The 19,034-nt window shown below is 39.5% G+C and overlaps 1 protein-coding gene across 3 annotated transcripts in view; it reads left to right on the top strand.

The window, feature by feature from the left end:
- The window catches only part of NELL1 (neural EGFL like 1), a 304,499-nt gene extending 285,866 nt beyond the window's left edge, over positions 1-18,633 (top strand). For all 3 annotated transcript variants that reach the window (XM_086749374.1, XM_086749375.1, XM_086749373.1), the window contains 4 exons: positions 5,954-6,147; positions 12,118-12,294; positions 15,158-15,382; positions 16,651-18,633. In XM_086749374.1, the coding sequence (XP_086605500.1) occupies positions 5,954-6,147; positions 12,118-12,294; positions 15,158-15,382; positions 16,651-16,701 (647 nt within the window). In that variant the 3' untranslated portion in view covers positions 16,702-18,633. The remainder of the gene's footprint in view (positions 1-5,953; positions 6,148-12,117; positions 12,295-15,157; positions 15,383-16,650) is intronic.
- The last annotated feature ends 401 nt before the right edge of the window (positions 18,634-19,034 follow it).

Raw genomic sequence — 19,034 nt, 5'->3', positions numbered from 1 at the left:
CTGCCTCGTAAGGTAGTCATTGAATAAACCCTCACCACTGAATTTTCAGTGATAATCTTTAAGATTATCAGAACCAAAAGAACGGAAAAACTGGCAAAAATGTGCTGTGTTCTGGGAAGTTAATAATGTCCCACAAAGCTCGGTCCTATCTACAGCACAAAAATAAAAGCCAATTAAATTTTACTTTTCAATCTCTGTCTCTCTTTCAGTGAGATGCTTCCAGTCTGTAGAGAGCTGTTCAGACCTTGGAGTACAGAATTCCTGATTCTGTTTTTCTCATGATGTTTCATGTTTCTGATTCTCTACATTGTGACTTGCAAGCACAGAAGGAAGAACAACAAAGGCAGCAGTCCCTGCCAGTTGCTTATTTTTAAATTTTCTTTAAGAATCAGTGCAAATTTTGTAGGGGAAGCTTAACACGGATCCTCCTCCTACCAAAAACCCATAGGATTCATCATATATTTCATCCTGAAAGGTTGTGTAGCTGGACCTCGCTGCAGGGTTGGAGTAGCTGTGGAGAAAAGAAAGCAGGGAAAAAGTAGGAGTCAGCAGCTTGTGAGAGAAAACTCCACGTGTTAGGCTCCCAGAAAAGCTGGGTGCAGCAATGTTTTTGAGGGTCAAGTCTGAATGGGCTTAAAATCAAGTCCTGAAGCTTTCGTATAGTCCATAGTGTGCTATAGTGTTGTCTGTTACCTAGATTAGAAAGTAAGAGAAAAAGAGGTTTGTTTTTTTTTGTTTATTTTGCCCCCTTTCTGTGTCAAGCACAAAGCTAGGCCCATCCTTTGAAAGTTTTCCTATATGCCTGAGAGTTGCTTTTCTCTCTGTCGTTAGGTGGTATGTAGAGAGAAGGGTTTCCCTGTGGTGCAAATTATCCAAGACCAACTCTAGAACCTGCTGGTTTATAACTTTCTTCTGTTATTCATAGAATTTTTTAAAGCTCATAATATTAGAGTCCATGTCTGTGGTTTTTGTCCTGCAAAATAAAAATTATCTTGCTTACTTTCCATTTAGTAAATTCTGATTCTTGTATTCTGAGAGAAAGTTGCATTACGTGTCTTCAAGGTAATTGTGTTTAGTCATTTCTATATTTCTAGAAAGCATTAGTAAATCTTATATTCAGAATCTAATTTACTATGCAATGTTCTTTAATAGACCATTATACCTCTATAGAATAAAAGTACTATCATAAAATATTTTCTAACTAAAAATGAATCTGTTTAGTGATTTTTTTTTTTCTTTCCCAAAGAGGAGTCCAAATCACTCTGATTTAGAAAGAAGGCAAATACATTAATTGACAAGTTGCCTGTGAAAAATAATATGTCAAAACAGTGTTTAGTTAACTTGTACATACATTGGTTTAGGAGTCCAGCACACATTTTTTACGTTAACATTATACTGTAACGGTTTAATGTACCATAACAGTTAAAATCAGCGCATTAGTAGGGTTCGTTCTTCTGCAAGAGCTTATTATGATATTACAGAGCACCATACTGCATGACTTGCACACATTTATTAAGGTGCTATAGAAAAGTCATACCATTAAAACCTGAAGAGCCTTGAAAACTAAGAAATGAAGTAGCTAGGGATTGGTTTAAAATTTCAGTGAAATCAAGTTAATGAACTTGTGTTGATATGTACAGTCATGCTTGTCTTATACCCCATTCAAATACAGTGGCCATGGGACCTCTCATAGTATCCGAGGCAAATTACTTCTCGTTACAGTCAAAAAGGATGGAAAAGGAAATTGCATCTCAGGGGGATTATTCTGTTCCCTTTTGATTCTGATTTCTTGTCTGCCCGCATTACCAAGCTATCTTTATGTACTTTGAGAGTATATTGGGGAATGAGCATGTCTTGGGTGGTTTGATTTCTTTCTTTTCCTGTCCACAAAATGTGACTAGTTGCATCGTGGCTAAAATACATGATCAGTTACTTGTTGCCACATGTTTGTTTAAAGAAGCTCAGATTGGGCGTGTTTGAAGAATGAAGATCTTGATGATAGTCCTGTGCAATGTTTCAGGCGGCATGTCTTTGCTGTTTGCTGTATGTTCTTGATAGAAAATATCATAAGGCTAGCATTACAAGCAAGTTTCTGATTATGTAATTTCCACTGTATCCTCACTTTTCCTTGAAAAGGGACTGTGGGGAGTGGGGAAGGAAAGCTCTGCCACTTTTATTTGGGTTAATTAGTAGTTTATGCCACAGATTATCTCAATATAAGGAATAAGATTGCCAAGTCCTGTTCCAAGTGTGCAAATGAGATTGTTTTCACAGGTTGACAGAGTGCAAGAAAGTTGCACCAAAAAATCGACAGACATGTTCTTCTGTTAAATATAGGGAAAGACTAAGGAGTCTCCTTGCTGTTTCACTTATGTACTTGCCTGTTGCTCTTAAAAGTTGCCTGATTTAAGAATGAATATTTCATCTTCTTCCTACCTAGTGTTGTTATAATGGGAAACAAGGCTTGTGTGCAGTTTCGCCTTGCCTGTCAAATGTTCCAGTTTTGGGCCCACATGTTATGAGAGCAGTTGTGGAAAAGCAAACGAAATATGAAGGGAAGGGAGTGTGGAAAATTTGAGCTGAGCAAGAATTTCAATAATGTAAAAATAATCTATATGCAAGAGTCTTATCATACGATTTTCATATTCATTAGAAGATTGTTTTGGACATGTTCAGAATTTTAAACTAGGATAATTTTTCAACACCTAAGTAGACACATTGATTCCTGTTGTTAAGAGAAATTTCACACTAAATATGAGTACTTTCCTTCATGTTTTGCATAGTCTCTACATGCTGATCTCATGTCAACATTAGCGAGTCCATTTGATCTGTATTAAACTGAAATATTTTCTTGAGCTAAAAATATGGGAGTATTTGTCTGTGATTTTTTCCTTCCCCACCCCCCAATCTAGTTTGAGGCTGAAAGAGTAGAAGGAACAAAAACATGTTATGGTTATAACTTCTTTTCCTCAAGTTACTGGGAACATTGGCTGTTTGTTCTGACTTTTAGAAATGCAGTCACTGACAAGACAAAACTGCCAAAGGGATGTTCTCAGAAAATTAGCTCTATTAAAAGTTCAGCTGGAAATGAGTGCAGTGTCCAAGACTTTTATGTTTGATTAATGACTAAAACTTCTTAATAATAAATGCCATAAAATAATAAGAAACCATCATTTGCATAAAGAATGAAAAAAAATGAGGAAGCTCAGTAGCAATTAGGAATTTGTGTTCATGCAATGTTACTCAGCTTTGCTTGATTGGTTTCTTTGTCAAGAATGTCCCATTTACCAGTTTGGGCTGCTCTTAATGGGAGCGTCCTTTTTATGTGTGCTGAATGGAGAACAGCAGTAGCAGTAGGTAAATAGGGTGTTCTTCCCTTTTGGATATGTATAACAGATTAAGTTGGCTTTGTGGAGGGTGAACAGATCTGTACTACTGAGAATATGAATAATGTTAGTTTCTATAATTGCTAACATCTGGCTTTCCATAAATCTGTTAAATTACATGGAAACAGAATTAGATTTCTGTGTCATAAGTAAAGCAATTACATGGAACTTTGTAGGCAACATGGCTTTATATTCATCTGTGAAATCCTTTTAGTTTCGAACTATGAAAGCTACCCTTCTAATCTACGCTGTGATCCTGCTACATCCTATATATATGCTATTCAGGGAGCCCTTAATATGATGGGTAAGAGAATATTGATGATGCTTGGTGAAATCACCAAAAACAAAGTGAATGCTTCATTTAAACTTTTGTCTTCAACATAAAATACAAGTCAAAGTCTATTGAAGGGAAAATGGGATATTTTAAATAAGATTTTAAGTCTTACGGTAGCTGTTTGGGTATAACTTGTACCAGTTCATTCATAGCTAAACTAAAAGAGGGTGGATTTAGACTAGATGTAAGGAAGAATTTTTTTTTTGCTGAAACACTGGAACAAGTTGCCCAGAGAGGTGGTGGATGCCCCATCCCTGGAGACGGTCAAAGTCAGGCTGGGCAGGGCTCTCAGCAGCCTGATCTGGTTGGAGATGTCCCTGCTCACCGCAGGGGCGTTGGACTGGATGTCCTTTAAAGGTCCTTCCCAACCCGAACCATTCTGTGATTCTATGATAGCTATCTTCATGTCACTCTTCATGGTTTTTACCTCCTGTGATTCTCTGGCATTTGCCAAACAATGAGCAACAAGTTTCTATTTCTCTTAGTGCAGTGCCTTTTACACCACTGATAGTGGAACTTTCAAGCAGTCAGTAGTGTGAAGCTATGCATTAGAGCAATAATGTTTTTTGGTTTGTTTTTTTTTTTTGTAATTAAGACTGCCTGGGCAGCAGAACACACAATTTTTAGGGGAGTCTGAGTGAAAAGCAATTGAATCATGCTATCAGCCAACTGGGAACATCTCTGAAAAAGGACTTGCCCACAGGTTAGCCCAGGAGTGAAGCCCTTCTGCAGTGTAATTGTCTCCAGCTTCCCTTTGGGTCTATAAGCAGAGAGGGACAGCCATTTTCTGCTAGCCCAGGCCCCTGACTCAGCTGTGCAGGCTGATTTTGCAGTTGATCAAATCCAAGGACGCTACCACATTTCCACTTGTTCCTGGACTATTTATGAGTTGAAATTGGGAATTTTACTAAATGAGTCAGAGGGAATTTCATTATTTGATTGTTATAGAGAGTTTCCTTCAGCATGTTGAGAGAATTTTTAACATCTTTTAAAGTTCTAGTTTTCTGAGGAGATCACTTTTGAACCCATGGTAATTGTCCAAAAAATAGGGCAACTAGCCACCGCATCCCACCTAAGTTAGACTTTACGTAATTTTCTTTGTAAATTCTATTGAATTTTAAAATTTGTTGTTTTACAAAGGAATTAAAAGTACTCGAGTAATATTAAACAGTTATAAATTTCATGCTAGCAATTAGGTAATTTTAAATGGTAAGCATGAGGATTCTTCCCTGTAATTTCTGAATTAAGATAATAGTGTTCTGGAATTTTCATGATAGAAACCATCACAAACCACTAAAGGATTTTCTTCTCCAGCCTTCCTCCCACTGTTGCTTACAGTTTTCATTGTTAGTGTTGGAACAAGAGATTCCCACCAGTATACTGGTATTTTATCTGGAAAATGTCAATATATTGTTTAAGAACAGTCCAAAGTTATTTTCTGAAAGAAATACCTGTTTCTCACAATGTGCTTAAAAATCTCATAGCTTTCACTGCTAGAAAAAGAATCCCTAGATAAATTCATATTACATAATTATATTTTACCCTCCAAAAGCAATTTTAATAGGATTCTGAGATTCACTTTTCTCTAGTGTATCATGATTTTTTGTTACCTATTTCTTTGTGTCATTGCTAAATCATACTTTTCCTTCATAGCTTTGTTCTAAGACTTTTTTCCTGTGTAAGGTGCCTCTGCTTGGGGTTTTTTTTTTTTTTTTTTCCTTTTTTTTTTAAATTCACATATACCTTTCAGCAATGGGAAAAAGATACAAATGACCACTTTTAGTATGGGAAAAGTTGATCATGCTAGGAACTTCTGAAGTATAATGGCCTTCTATTTTGGTGCAAAATCCAGAACAGAGTGGTCTGACTGACAGAAAGTCACTCTGATTGTTCACTAGTTTCCAGTCACTGCGAAGTAACTATGCAGCCTCATCTGAATGTTCAAGTTTGTCATTGATATATAGTTCCACTAGGTATGTCAGACTCAGCATTTACAATTAAGCCTGCTGGCTTAATTTTTTAGTTTAAGAATTCTTGGTGGAATCAAAACAAACACTGAAGAATAACCTGAAAGAATCAGTGTTTGATGTCTAGCAAGTAAATATGGAAGCTGTCAGAAGGAAGGCAACCTCTTCCACCAGCAAGGCAGATGAACAGTAATTACTTAATACAAAAATAAAATTTGCCCTGTTAAAAAAGATGTCCATAGCATTATAAGTCTACTGTTTTGCAGATATTGATGAGTGTGCCTTAAAGACCCACACCTGTTGGAACGATTCAGCCTGTGTGAACCTGGCCGGAGGGTTCGATTGCCTTTGTACGTCTGGACCATCTTGCACTGGAGACTGTCCCCATGAAGGCGGCTTCAAGCGGAATGGACAGGTGTGGACCCTGAGGGAGGACAGATGCTCCGTTTGTTCCTGCAAGGTGAGATCCAGCTGGTCTGGGTTTCAAGAGTCTTTTAATTCTCTGGGCTCGTGTCAGAAACCCAGTATTGCACTGCTAGTAGTGTTGGCAAAAATACTAGCCTAAGCCCAAGGCACTGAGGCAAAAGGTAAGCTCTGCTGTGGGCACTGAAGCTGTGATGGGGAAATTCTTCTGAGAAGTCACCTTTTTCCTTATTTTGCACAACCACGGACACAACTGAATCCTGGCTAATCCTGCTGAGCTTCTACCACATCAGCCCGTGGGCCAGAGCCACTCGTAGTGTGCCTTGATTGAGCATCTTGTGTTGCCCTTTAACAGAACGTGCAGGCGATCAGCACGCTTACTGGAAATGTTGAAAACTGTTTTCAACTTCTATTTCACATGCATCTGTCAGGACAAGTACTGTAGTCAACCATCTTCCTGTTGGTGGTGTATCCCTTTACTTGGAATATACATGAATTAACTGGGTGAGAAGGAAGGCCTGAGCATGAGCCGAAGTTTAGAGGATGTAACAGCAGGCGCTTTATTTCCTCAAGTGAAGAAGAGTGAAGCTCAGCTTTCTCCTCCTCATCCCAGCTTGGCTACGTTGGCAGCCCTCTCACTTGAGCAAGTGCAGCTCTCTGCACCTTTGGAGAAGCCAGGTGTAGTATAAGTAGATCTACTTTAGAGTTAATGTTAGATCAGGTTTGGTATTTTTTTTGTTCCGCCCCCCCCCGAAATTATCAGTTCTTTTCTGAGTGTGGTAACCAAGTTAAAAGAACATTTGACTCTGCTTTCTTCATTTTCACTAGTTAAAATAGAAATGCTGTCATTGAAATTTGAAGAATTTTAGAAATGCAGCAATCTGAAAAATGGTTGGTCTTTTATGGCCACTTTGACCCGATGCATTCATAGCACTGGTAAAGCTGTCCTTAGATAGAGCAGAATACTATTTGCCCTTGCATAAGTCTAAGTAAAACGATATTTTGGCCACTGTGAAGAGCTGAACATAGAGCATGGGAAGTGGCCTATCAGTCCCCGTGTCTCAGTGCTGATGAGCCAGAAGAGCATTAAAGGGTTTGGGGAGGAGAAGGGGGAAGAGTTATTTTGAAGTGGCAAGAAGCTGAAAGCCTCATCTTTTCTGTGTTGCAATAATATAGCGGAAGGGATAATCAAGACTTTGGAGTGAATAGAACCGATAAAGTACATTGCCGTTTGGGGCTCAAAAGAGAATATGTTCTTGTTGGTGGCTATATTTTTTACTTCAAGTAGCCTCAAGCTCTCTAAAGCTCCTCCCTTCAGAAGCTGAAGTGTACAACTCCACTGAATATATGTCAAGCTTTTATTGTAATCTTGGGGAACTGGCTGGCTTATGAAAGGATTTCCAGTCAATAGAATAAACAGTTTAATATATGTGAAGACATCTGGTCTCCCTTTGCAGAATTATAACTATTAGTATTCCCATTTTAGATTGCTTGTTATTTGTTTTATTTGCCATTTCTTACTGCACTTCTTTCTTATGTTGAATGTTCTTACTAGTTTATGAAAATATAGAAAATTATTAACTGTTTTAAACTAATCCTGGCACTGTTTGTTGCTATGACTTTTCCTTTATCTCTTCCTCACTTTCCATTTCTTTTTTCCCCTCTGTGAATTAACATTTGGATTTCATTTCACAAACAAGCTGCCTTGTTTCAAGAGCCAAGTTCTTGTCTATAGAACAGGGAAAACAGGGTGAGCTCCTCGTCTGTAATATCCCAGGCAGGACGTAAAGTCTTCCCTCAGTGTTTATTGAAATATGTTCTTGAAACATATTTTATAAACTGTGGTAGTTTCCAATACACCAGAGTACTTCTCAAACCTGCTGCAGGACTCTGTCCTTTTTCATGCAGTTGCACAGGGAGGTAGCCCTGCTTGACCTTTTTGCAGCCTGCTCGCTTTTCAGTGAGGAAAGGGCAGAGTGTAACTAAATCATTCCTTATCCTTCTTACTTGAACTTTGAAATTATCCTACTCACTTGTTTTATCTAGGAGACAAATCAGCATTTCAGATTTAAAATAATATGTTTTCTTTTGGCTTTTCTTTTGTTATGCTTATTTTAGGAAAGATCAGACGGATATATTTTGTGCAGTGGCTGAAACACATAGATCCCATCTTGAAAATATTTTAACTTAAAATCTAGTACAAAGTAAATTAAATACCTTACTTTACTTTGAAGTTCATTAAGTAAGGTTATGTGTGGAGTAGGATACTATGGAATATGAGAAATTATATTACTTCAGTTACATAATGAAGCAAAGCGTCGTTACTGAAGCACAGAGGATTGTTTTGGTGTTTCACAGACCCCGGTCTCTTCAAAGCATCCTCATTCATCCGAGTAAATATAAAGCTTACAAAAACAAATTCTCAAAACTATAAATAAATACCGTACTGTGAGTATATTTTATGTGTTTTCTACAGGCATTTTCCTGAACTCTTGTGAATTTAATACACAAGACCAGTAGAAATTTGATGGGAGTTGGGGAGCTGTTTCTCTCTCCCACTAAAAAACTTAGCCTGGCTATATCTGGGCTTTTGAGTCTGTCCTCTAATTAAGACAACCCTTCATTCCCTATATAAAAAAAGCCTGGGGGATAAGCACAGCAGTGGGAACAGGGGGTTATGCTGAGGTGAAGCATGTTCCTGATGGTGAGAATGATTTGGTGGTTTGGTTTCTGTAGGGTCTGATTTCTGTCCAGATTGACTTTGGGGCTCTGTGGAAACTTGAGTCACCCTTTACAGCAATTCCCTTGTGTGTCAGTTTTTTCCTTTGGTAAGAACAATTTTGTGTTTGTACCACTGATGCTTATGAAGCATGTAGAACTGATTCAGTGAGGAGAGGTACTAATTCAAGGAGGGAGAGGTACTAATAAGATTCTATATGTAATTACCCACTGAAAGAAAATAAGTTGCCTTTTATATATTTCTCAATTTTCTGTATATTTCTCGGTGCTACTATGGAGCTGCAAAGATGCAAGTGATGTGTTGCAGCTTAAGAGGCTTTGTGTCACTGCAGTATAGGGATAAAAATGTTTTTTGAAAGGCATGGAACTAATGAGGTTGTAGATAAAACACAGATGCTTAAAGAATAAAGAGAGTAGCAGTGTATTACGATTACCAAAAGGTCTCTGGCAAAATCATCAGGCTTTGTCGGTGTTCTGAAATACAGAGAGTAAAGGCAACGTAAAAGGTTACCTGCTCCCCAGAGGTAACAGCACGGGAGCTCAGAGAAGCGTGGAACTACCAGCACTGTTGCCAGCTGAAAGGGGAATTTGCAAACTAATCCTGAAAGCTTGGAAATGGAACTGGAACTAAGCAGACAGGTTATTGTTAGCCATTATGAATCAGCACTCCATTATGGAGAAGACAGAGACTGCCGTTGTTGAGGGCATTGGGTTGCCCAAATGCCTGGCACAGCCCCACGTGCCCAGAGCCAGTCAGCCTGGCAGAGCTTTTGTGCTGAGCTGGTGCTTCGTGTCCATCCTCAGCAAGGGGTGGAAGATGGTTGTGCTTTTCCAACTGTAAGAATAGAGATTTAGTCATAACTCTCCATCAGGGAAGGCTTTCGGCTCTCTCCTTCCACCACTTGCTGAAAGGGGAGGATGACTTCTTTTTTTGGTTTTGGCAGAAAGGGTTTATTCCCAGCACTGTGTCTTGACCTGGCTGGACCTGTGGCTAATGAAACAGGCCACTGCCAGTCTTCGTTACCTTACGATTTACTCATACTGCTGAGTAAGGAAATAAAGCTTGTTTGTTCCTTCTCCCACAGCTAAAGCGGCAAACTAGCCACAAGTAGAGAAACCTTAGTTATCTTAATTTTATATAAAACTGAATAAAGACTGTAGGGCAATCTAGTCCTATGCCCTGTGGTTGGCAGAAGCAGTTCAGATTCATGTTAAGCTAGCATGGACCTGTTGGAGAGGGTCCGGAGAAGAGCCACAAAAATGATCAGAGGGCTGGTGCACCTCTCCTGTGAGAACAGGCTGAGAGAGTTGGGGTTGTTCAGCCTGGAGAAGAGAAGGCTCCGAGGAGACCTTATTGTGGCCTTTCATTAGTTAAAGGAGGCTTATAAGAAAGATAGGGACAAACTTCAGCAGGGTCTGTTGTGATACAATGAGGGGTAATGGTTTTAAACTAAAGGAAAGTAGATTCAGACGAGATATAAGGAAGATGTTTTTTACAGTGAGGGTGGTGGAACACTGGAACAGGTTATCCAGAGAGGTGGTGGATGCCCCATACCTGGAAACATTCAAGGCCAGGTTGGAGGGGGCTCTGAGCAACCTGATCTGGTTGGAGATGTCCCTGCTGCTTGCAAGGAGGTTGGACTGAATGGCCTTTAAAGGTCCTTTCCAACCCAAACCATTCTGTGATTCTACTCTATGATTCTAGCATGTGTTCTACATTTGTGTAATTCTGTGTTCTCTTCAGCTTCCCTTGTTAGGCCTAAGAAATCATTTTAATTATTCTTACCACAGAAAGTGATATTCCATTCAATTCAAAACTGTGATGAAATGCATCAGTGACACTGACTGACATGGGTATTGTGATTCCCTGATGCTGATTTTGTACATGCTGCATTGTGGGCAGGACTGGCTGTGCTTAAAAACAAGAGCCAAACACAGATTCCTAGATCAAAATACCATCAAAACAACCTCCCATGCTCCATGCTGTGGTTACAGCTATTTTGCCTGCCTGTGGAAAAGACATTCTGGGCTATGGTCACTCTTTTTGGTAATCACTTTTTTTTAAAGGATCAAGAGGAAATAAATTCCCTTGCTTTGATAGGTGTCCCTTTATTTGGTGACAATGAAAAAAACCTTTTCCTTCTGACGTCGGATACAGGTTTATAGACTCAGAACAAGGTTCTGATGACAATATGGAAAAACTGCTATGAAATGAGCGGAGTCATTTTAGGAATTGTAGGGTTGTGATCCAAAGCAGAATAGAACTTCATCCCTCTCACAGCCCTACCTTCAAATTGGCTTCAGGGGACACTTTGCTTGAATAACGACTAATCCAACAAATAGCATTGAATGCAAAAGAAGTTCATGTCAAAAATTCTTAATAATTCCCAGTCTCTATGTGGCCTATCAGTATGTTGGCTCACCTACAGTAAGGAGTATGATTTCAAACATGATAATCTGTCCAATTCTCATGACTAGAATTAGAATCAATTTGTTCTCCTATGATGCAGAGAGAATATACCCTTTTCTCTTTACATGCAGAAGCAATTCTTCTGTTTATATCGAACAGTTCTGTTTAATGGTCCTTATCAAAATAAGCCATCTAATACTGTGAGCAAATATTTAGCAAAGTCATATTTTGGAGAGCCTGTGGAGTACAGGCCTTCTTTAATATGTGAACTGAATTATAACGGATGATAATAAGTCCATTTAGCTTTAAGCTGATGTACAGATGTGGAACAGAACGAGTGGTGAATTCAGAGTGAAGAATGATTAGTGCTACTGTGATTTTGCTGTAATGTTCTATGAAGTTAAAGGGACCACCTTCATAACTTCAATTTATTTATTCAAGTTATTTTCTTCACAGTGATACAGCAAAATAGTGCTAAATAAATATTATATGTATTAGAGTGGCAACTGCTTGAAGAGTTCATTGATATAACCAATGAGATATGAAATTGCTTCACTATATTTCTTCTGAGATACTGATTTCTTTTAAATTCAATTAGCTGGAGACAGGAAAACAGTATTCGCAGATTCAGACAGTGTTGGATCCATATGCTGATAGAAATTGGGGCAATACTGGTGTTTGAGTTATTACTCACAACTGGCAGGATCCAGTCCTTGTTGATGGTAACATCAAATATGTTAAGAACTTAATGTTTCCTGATATGGCAAAGACATGTCCTTTGATGTTTATACCCTGTGATCTGATCCGGGTTGCTGTCTGGCAGTTTGTGATTGACATCAGGGCAATGTATCCTCGCAGGACGGGAGGATTTTCTGCCGAAGGACAGCCTGTGACTGCGAGAACCCCAGCGCCGATCTCTTCTGCTGCCCAGAGTGCGACACTCGTGTTACCAGCCAGTGCCTCGACCAAACTGGGCACAAGCTCTACCGCAGTGGGGACAACTGGACCTACAGCTGTCAGCAGTGCCGTTGCCTGGTATGGGTAAAGTGTTTTGGAAGGGAGCAAGAATAATAAGGATTGTGATTTTAGTAAAAAGTGTACTTGGAGGCAGGCTCTTGGTGCTCTCTTCATGTGCTTTTCAGACTGGGAATGGTGATAAAGCACTTGCAGAGCACCAGAGAACTGAAAGCTACAGCATCATTTTTCCTCTTACTGCTGAATAAGTAGGTCTAATGAACAAAGGGAAAAACTTGACAAAAGCTTGGAAACCTTGAAACTGTATTAATTTTAGCATTAGTCTACTTTTGATAACTTTTTAAGGTCGCCTCATCTTTAGATGACTCTTAAAAATTTTTTTCACATGCAGTGGATTTGGTTGGAGGATTTTTCAGCTTTTAATTACATCATCTGGTGTACCTAACTTATCAAAATGGACAATGCAATTCTTTTTTTTTCACTCAGCAAATGGAGTGCTGGTGCCACGTGGTGAATTAGCAAAACTTAACCAAAAAAGAAGGGTATAGAAAACTGAAATTACTAGACAAACATGCGAAATAAAGAACGTTTATTTTCTCAGTAGGCACTGTAGATTATTTCCGTAAAGCTTTAATTTTTACACAGATATACTAATTAGTGCAGCAATGAACTTCATTAAAATTATCAGTTTTACATTTATAGCTGTCTGTATAACATTGTCTTTATATATGATATTAATCAAGAGATGTCTGAGCATCAGGAAACAAATTACATTCAAAGCTATGTTACTATTAGGAGTTAATTATCCATAATGTACAGCAGTAAGTATTGTATTTTATATTCTTCTAAGTTTTTTTGGTGGTTTTTTTTTTTTTTGATGTTTGCTAGAGAACACCAAGAAACATTTGCAGCCAGCAGCAGTGGCAAATATTGGATGTGAGGTGTTTTACAAGGGGTACATAATTTCTAGTCAGCGGTTTTTTGCCTGATTTTATGATTGGGTTAACAAACATACAGAGCTAGAAGACAGCGGTGCACTAAATCAGTGCTACATGTAAGCTTCTGTGCAGTGTGTGGTGTAATCAACATCTGAAGTGCTTGTAGAGTAGCATAGTGTGAGTTATTGGAGCCCTTTGCAGGTTAACTTTAGACATGCGGATCTGTTCTGGTTTTGTTAGTGAGGGGGGGCCTAAGGTGGTAGCTTCTGTAGGAAACTGCTAGAAGTCGCTCCCCTTTGTTCAGTGGACTCGGCCGGGCCTAGGGCGGACCCGCTGCTGGCCAGGGCCGAGCCAATTGGTAGCAGAATGTCCCGTGATAACGCCTCTGCGATAACGTATTTAAGTAGGGGAAAACAGGAAAAAGAGGAGGAGAAGATGTGAAGCAGCTGAGCGGGGGCAGAGGTGCAGAGGGGGAGGCGCGAGCCTCATGGGCCTTGCAGGCCTCACCCTCTGGCCTCCCGCCGGGCAGCCGACTGGGCCCAACTCGGCCCGGCCCGGCTGCAAGAAGTGGAGAGGAGATGAGAAGTGAATAAGATGTAAAAAGGATCCTGAGAGATGTCTGCCAGCCTGTTGTGAGGAACGGCTGCAGACGCCAAGGTCAGTGAAGAAGGAGGGGGAGGAGTAATATGGCTCCTGGCCAAGATTCCCCTGCAACTCGTGGTGAAGACCATGGTGGAGCGGGTTGTCCCCCTGCAGCCCATGGAGGTCCACGGAGGGGCAGAGATCCACCTGCAGCCCGTGGAGGACCCCACGCCAGAGCAGGTGGAGGCCTGAAGGAGGCTGTGGCCTGTGGAGGGCCTGCTGGGGCAGCTGTTCTGGAGAGACTGCACCCCGTGGAAGAGATGACCCACACTGGAGCAGTTTCACGAAGGACTGTGGCCCGTGGGAGGGACCCCACGCTGGAGCAGAGGAGGAATGCGAGGAGTTCTTCCCCTGACGATGATACAGTGGCGTAAAACAACGCGTGATGAACTGACCGCGACCCCCATTCCCTTTTCGCCCCCCGTGCCACTCGGGAGGGGAAGGTAGTAGAGATAATGTTAAGCCCGGGAAGAGGGAGGGGTGGGGGGAGGTTATCTTGTTCCCTGTCTCATTCTCCTGCTAATTTTAGAAATAAATGAATAGTTTTCCCCAAGTCGAATCTGTTTTGCCTGTGACGGTAACTTTAAGGATTTCTCCCCGTCCTTATCTCAAACCTTGAGCCGTTTTTCTTATATCATCTCCCCCTATTCTTTTGGAGGGTGGGGGGAGCGAGAGACAGACTGCATAGTCTGGTCCTGATCGGGGCTGAACTACGACAGGATCCTACAGAAATACTCTGCAGAAGTGACCTGATTATTCTCTCTTCTTCACGTTTCTATCTACTAAACTGCTTTTTTTACAAAGTTAAATAATAAAATAAAATTGCTCAGTGGAACGTAACTGGTACTGCTCTAACAATTCCTTTAGGAGTTGACAGTAAAATCAATTCTGGCTGTAGCTAGTTAGATTGATGTTCAGTGCTTCTCAAACACACCAGCCTACATCTATCTGCAGTGTTAGCTCTCTATTTAAACAGTTGCTGTGATCCCGCAGAGACGTTTGTGTGACCAAACACAGAAAGAGGACACGAGTCTGCGAGGCGATCGCTGCAAAAAATATGGTTCATGGAAGACGCTGGAACTCAGTATTTAATGCTGCCTTTAAAAACTCAAAAGAACTGAAGTTCTTCTCTAACAATGATAACACTGTTGTTGTTTAGTCAAGAAACAACCAAATGCTGTTATATTTAGGAAACTTCAGCTCAGTATGATCAACCAAACTGAGAGCTGATCCATCAAGTTTTTTCAATTTTGGCAAAATAAAACTTTTCCATTCAACAGGATGCAAAGTTCCTTGGTAGCTAATAAATGGCAAATTAACGAGCTTTGCTTCAATTTTTCCAGGAAGGAGAGGTGGATTGTTGGCCTCTTCTGTGCCCGAATCTAAACTGCGAGTACACAGCCATGTCAGAAGGAGAGTGCTGTCCCCACTGTGTCAGTGACCCCTGTCTGGCTGACAACATCACTTACGACATCAGGAAAACCTGTCTGGATGGTTACGGAATCACAAGACTGAGTGGTGCTGTATGGACAATGGTGGGATCTCCTTGTACAACCTGCAAATGCAAGGTACGATGGGCGAGGTAGAATGGTCATGGAAATATATGTTGCTGCATAAAATCAGAGTCAGTTTCTGCCCTTGAAAGTTCACATTCAGACCTTGGGGAAGTAAATGAGACCCAAGAGCAGAAGCCTATATAGAATGTGTGCCTTTTGTGTTTTGCAGGGTGGAACCAAAACAATTCTGTGCTTGTTGAAAATGTTGAGCGCAGATATGAAATATCCTAGTGCAACTCTGCCTTCAGGCATTCTCAGTAGGAATCTAGGCTAATATTTCAATAATTGCCTAATGTGGCTGTTCATAAAAATGTGTTTTAGAGCTAGTAAACAAAGGCAAAAACACTAATAAAAGTTTCACTAACAAGTACACAAGGAGAAATGCATTCCAGCTTGGAGATGAAGGCACTCCCACAGCAGAAGTGGGAAGGGAATGTCGCAGTTTCTGTTCCCTGATCTCGTCAAGATGGATTTGATCCAATGGCTCTAACACAGAAATGCAGTCTGTCTGCCCTCTTCCATACAGTGATGACCCCACTGCACTAATATCAGAATTATAAAAATGTTGGTTTGGGTTATGTAAGAAGTTATTTTGTTCACTGTGGGAAACCAAGCTGATGCTCCAGGGCTTGAAATTACTGAAGGTAGCTTTTCTGTCATTTTTTTTTCACAGTTTTTCCTATTGGTTTGTGTTAGATTTTTTTTTTTTTTTTTAAAAAGAGGAAAAATATTGCTCACTTGAGGTTTTGGTGGTTGCTCTTAATACATAAGAAAATTTTGTAAATGGCTGCATGGAGCCAAGATATTTAATAATAAATTGAACTCCAAAGCCTTATGGGTTTTTCCCTGCCCCCATGCATATCTGCCATGAATCAAGAATCTGAATTATCTGCTTATTTCAGGCAGACAGAAAGCTTCCCTGCGTGGATCGGATCAAAAACTCTGTCCATTAAGTTTCTTGCATGGGAGAAAACAAATCAAATCATTTTTCTTGGCATTACTGTTCTGTTTTTTATTATAGGGATCACTGAGGCTTTCACATCCAGGTTTGTAGTTCTTGTGTAGTTCAGGCCAGTTCAGTGCTATCTGGCAAAGCCAACCTCCTCAAAAAGCCACCACAGTTGGGACAGATGAGGACACCTTGAGATGATGGCTTAAGCAGATTTTTTTTATGCAGTAGATGTGTCAGAGATGCATCTATCTCTGTGTGCCACCAACCCCTTTGCTCTTTGTGACTTGTTCTGTAGAGGGGACTGACACCTGCTTGTTTGTCTGTGCAGAATGGGAACGTCTGCTGCTCAGTGGATTTAGAGTGTCTCAACAATAACTGACGTAGTCAGACTGGACTGTGCTGAGGGAGGAAAACCGATGAAGTGAACACCTGAAATGAAGTCGTATGCGTTGGTGTTTTATACAACAGACAATTACCAAAGTCTCCGCACGAGGAAGATGTTTGGGAGTTGCCTTTGGGACCTATCACTATGCTCATCCTTGCTAGCCTTGTCTGGGTGACTTACAGTACAGCACATATAAGTCAATGGTTGTTAAAAGTTTTCAGTGTTGTAAATTACACACTTTTCCTGTCAAGACATTTGCAAATATGTTTAAATTATTTCATGGGTAAACTAAATGCTGTATTTTCGTTTAAATTTGTGTATTGACCACATGATAGAATTCAGCTCTTCTTACTTTGGATCTAGATTTTACAAATAAGACAGCCTGTTGTGATTTTGTCCCATGATATCACACACTTAGTTCCAAGGTCCCTGTCAGATGTATTTATGAAAATATGTATGTATGTACAGTCAAATTGCATAGCACTTATATTTCACAGCTGTCCAACATTTTAAAACATTCAAAGGTATATTTGATTGGACAGAATGGAAGTAATCAAAGTAAGTCTGTCTTAAAAATTTATAAAATGAAATGCCATGAACTTAATGAAATGGCAAAAAAAAAAGCACTTTCTTCTGCAAAGATGCGGAGCAGTAGCAAGGCTCCTATAGTAAGAAATGGAACTAAAACCGCATTCCACCTCCAATTCAACACATATTCAGGAAAGAATTACCAGTCATTATCAGTATTCTGTTTTGCAAGAGAAACTGCAAGTGCTGGAAAAGGATATAATCCCTCTGGGTTGTGCAGTGCTGAAACAGTCAGAGAGCCTTAAGATGATATAATTTAATTTAACTAGGTTAGAATTTGCTTTCAATTATAACATCATTGACTTCAGAATTTTTCCTTTTTTGTATTTACAGTCAAAATGATGTCTGCCATTCTCAGTTACTACCACCATAATGATAAAGTGCAGAAGCACCTGTACCAGCGACAGGCGGGACAGGAGACCTTAACACGTGGTAACTTTTACCCAATTAGCAGCTCAGAAACAGATTTTCTTTTTTTCATAGTTTATAACGTTTGGGAAAAAAAAAAAAAGTAGTTTTAAATTTACCACAAACACAGTGTTGTTTAGTACCTAAGTTTAGACAGAAATAAAAATTAACACTTTCAGCCATGTATCAAAGTTAGAATTTAGATTCTCTTCAGCTAATGTCTATTTTTTTTTCATGAGGCTAGAAAGTTTGTGGCATTAGAATGAGAATATATTTCTACAATGATGGCATCTACAGCTTAAATGTCACCTTTTTAACGTGCTGTTGTGTTTTGTTCTGCTCATTTGTGTAGTGTTTTTTGTTTATTTAATTAAACATACTGAGTATATGGAAAAGAGTGCAGAAATAAGTATAGTGGCTACAGTTTGGAAAGTCTACATTTGTGAGTTTTTCATAGTTTCATGCAGAAAATGTGAAACTGATTAATAACATTCAAGTGTGACTATACAGTGAAAAAATTCATTGTCTTTTGAAGGATGTACTGTTATGTTTCTTATAAGGGGACACTGGCGAAACATTATAAAAATTACTTGCAATCATTCAGACAACTTTATTGCCATTTTTTAAACAAGATTTCTTTATCTAACAGGTTTATGTGGTAAAGTTAAATTTATTTTCTTAAAATGCCCCATCATTTTCACCTACTAATGTATTGACTATATTTGCATTGCCCTAATGATTGTATAATAAGGGAAACAGTTGTGTTTTATATGATACTCAAAGGATGTTTGTAAATCATAATGTCAGCTCATTTTGTATATCACATTGTAAAACCCAATGGTAATTCAGTTGGAGGAGATATCCAGTGGGCTGAGATATAAAGGGGAATGATTTAAAACTTGTGGGCATCTAAATAAACTCCTATGTACAGATTGCTTTCCTTTAGTTTTATTAGCAGACTTTTAAAACTCTAATCGCTGTACTTTCCAGGCTTGAACTCAGTACGTTGCTAAAAGGAGGAAGAGTGTTTGCCTGGAGATGTAGCGTCAAGAGTTGTAAGAAATACTTCGTTTATACTTACTTGGACAAAATCATATATTCCAATCTGTCATACACACCAATTTCTGAAACTCTGTGAATTGGATTAAAGATGGCCCAGGGTCTGAAAATCGTTCTTTGCCCGTTTGCCTAGTAGTAGTGAAGCCCTTTCCCAGGATGCTTTCTGGAAGCTCCAGACCTTGTTAGAATCATATTCAGCAGGAGCACAGAAGTTCACATTTTTCCACTGCACAGACCAATTTTCTTACAGAACTCAAATGCAGATTAATTCA

Source organism: Chlamydotis macqueenii, chromosome 5 (genome assembly GCF_036417535.1).
Source record: "Chlamydotis macqueenii isolate bChlMac1 chromosome 5, bChlMac1.mat, whole genome shotgun sequence".
Classification (NCBI taxonomy): Eukaryota; Metazoa; Chordata; class Aves; order Otidiformes; family Otididae; genus Chlamydotis; species Chlamydotis macqueenii.
The sequence above is the reverse complement of the archived record's forward strand: the minus strand, read 5'-3'. Positions and strand labels throughout refer to the sequence as shown.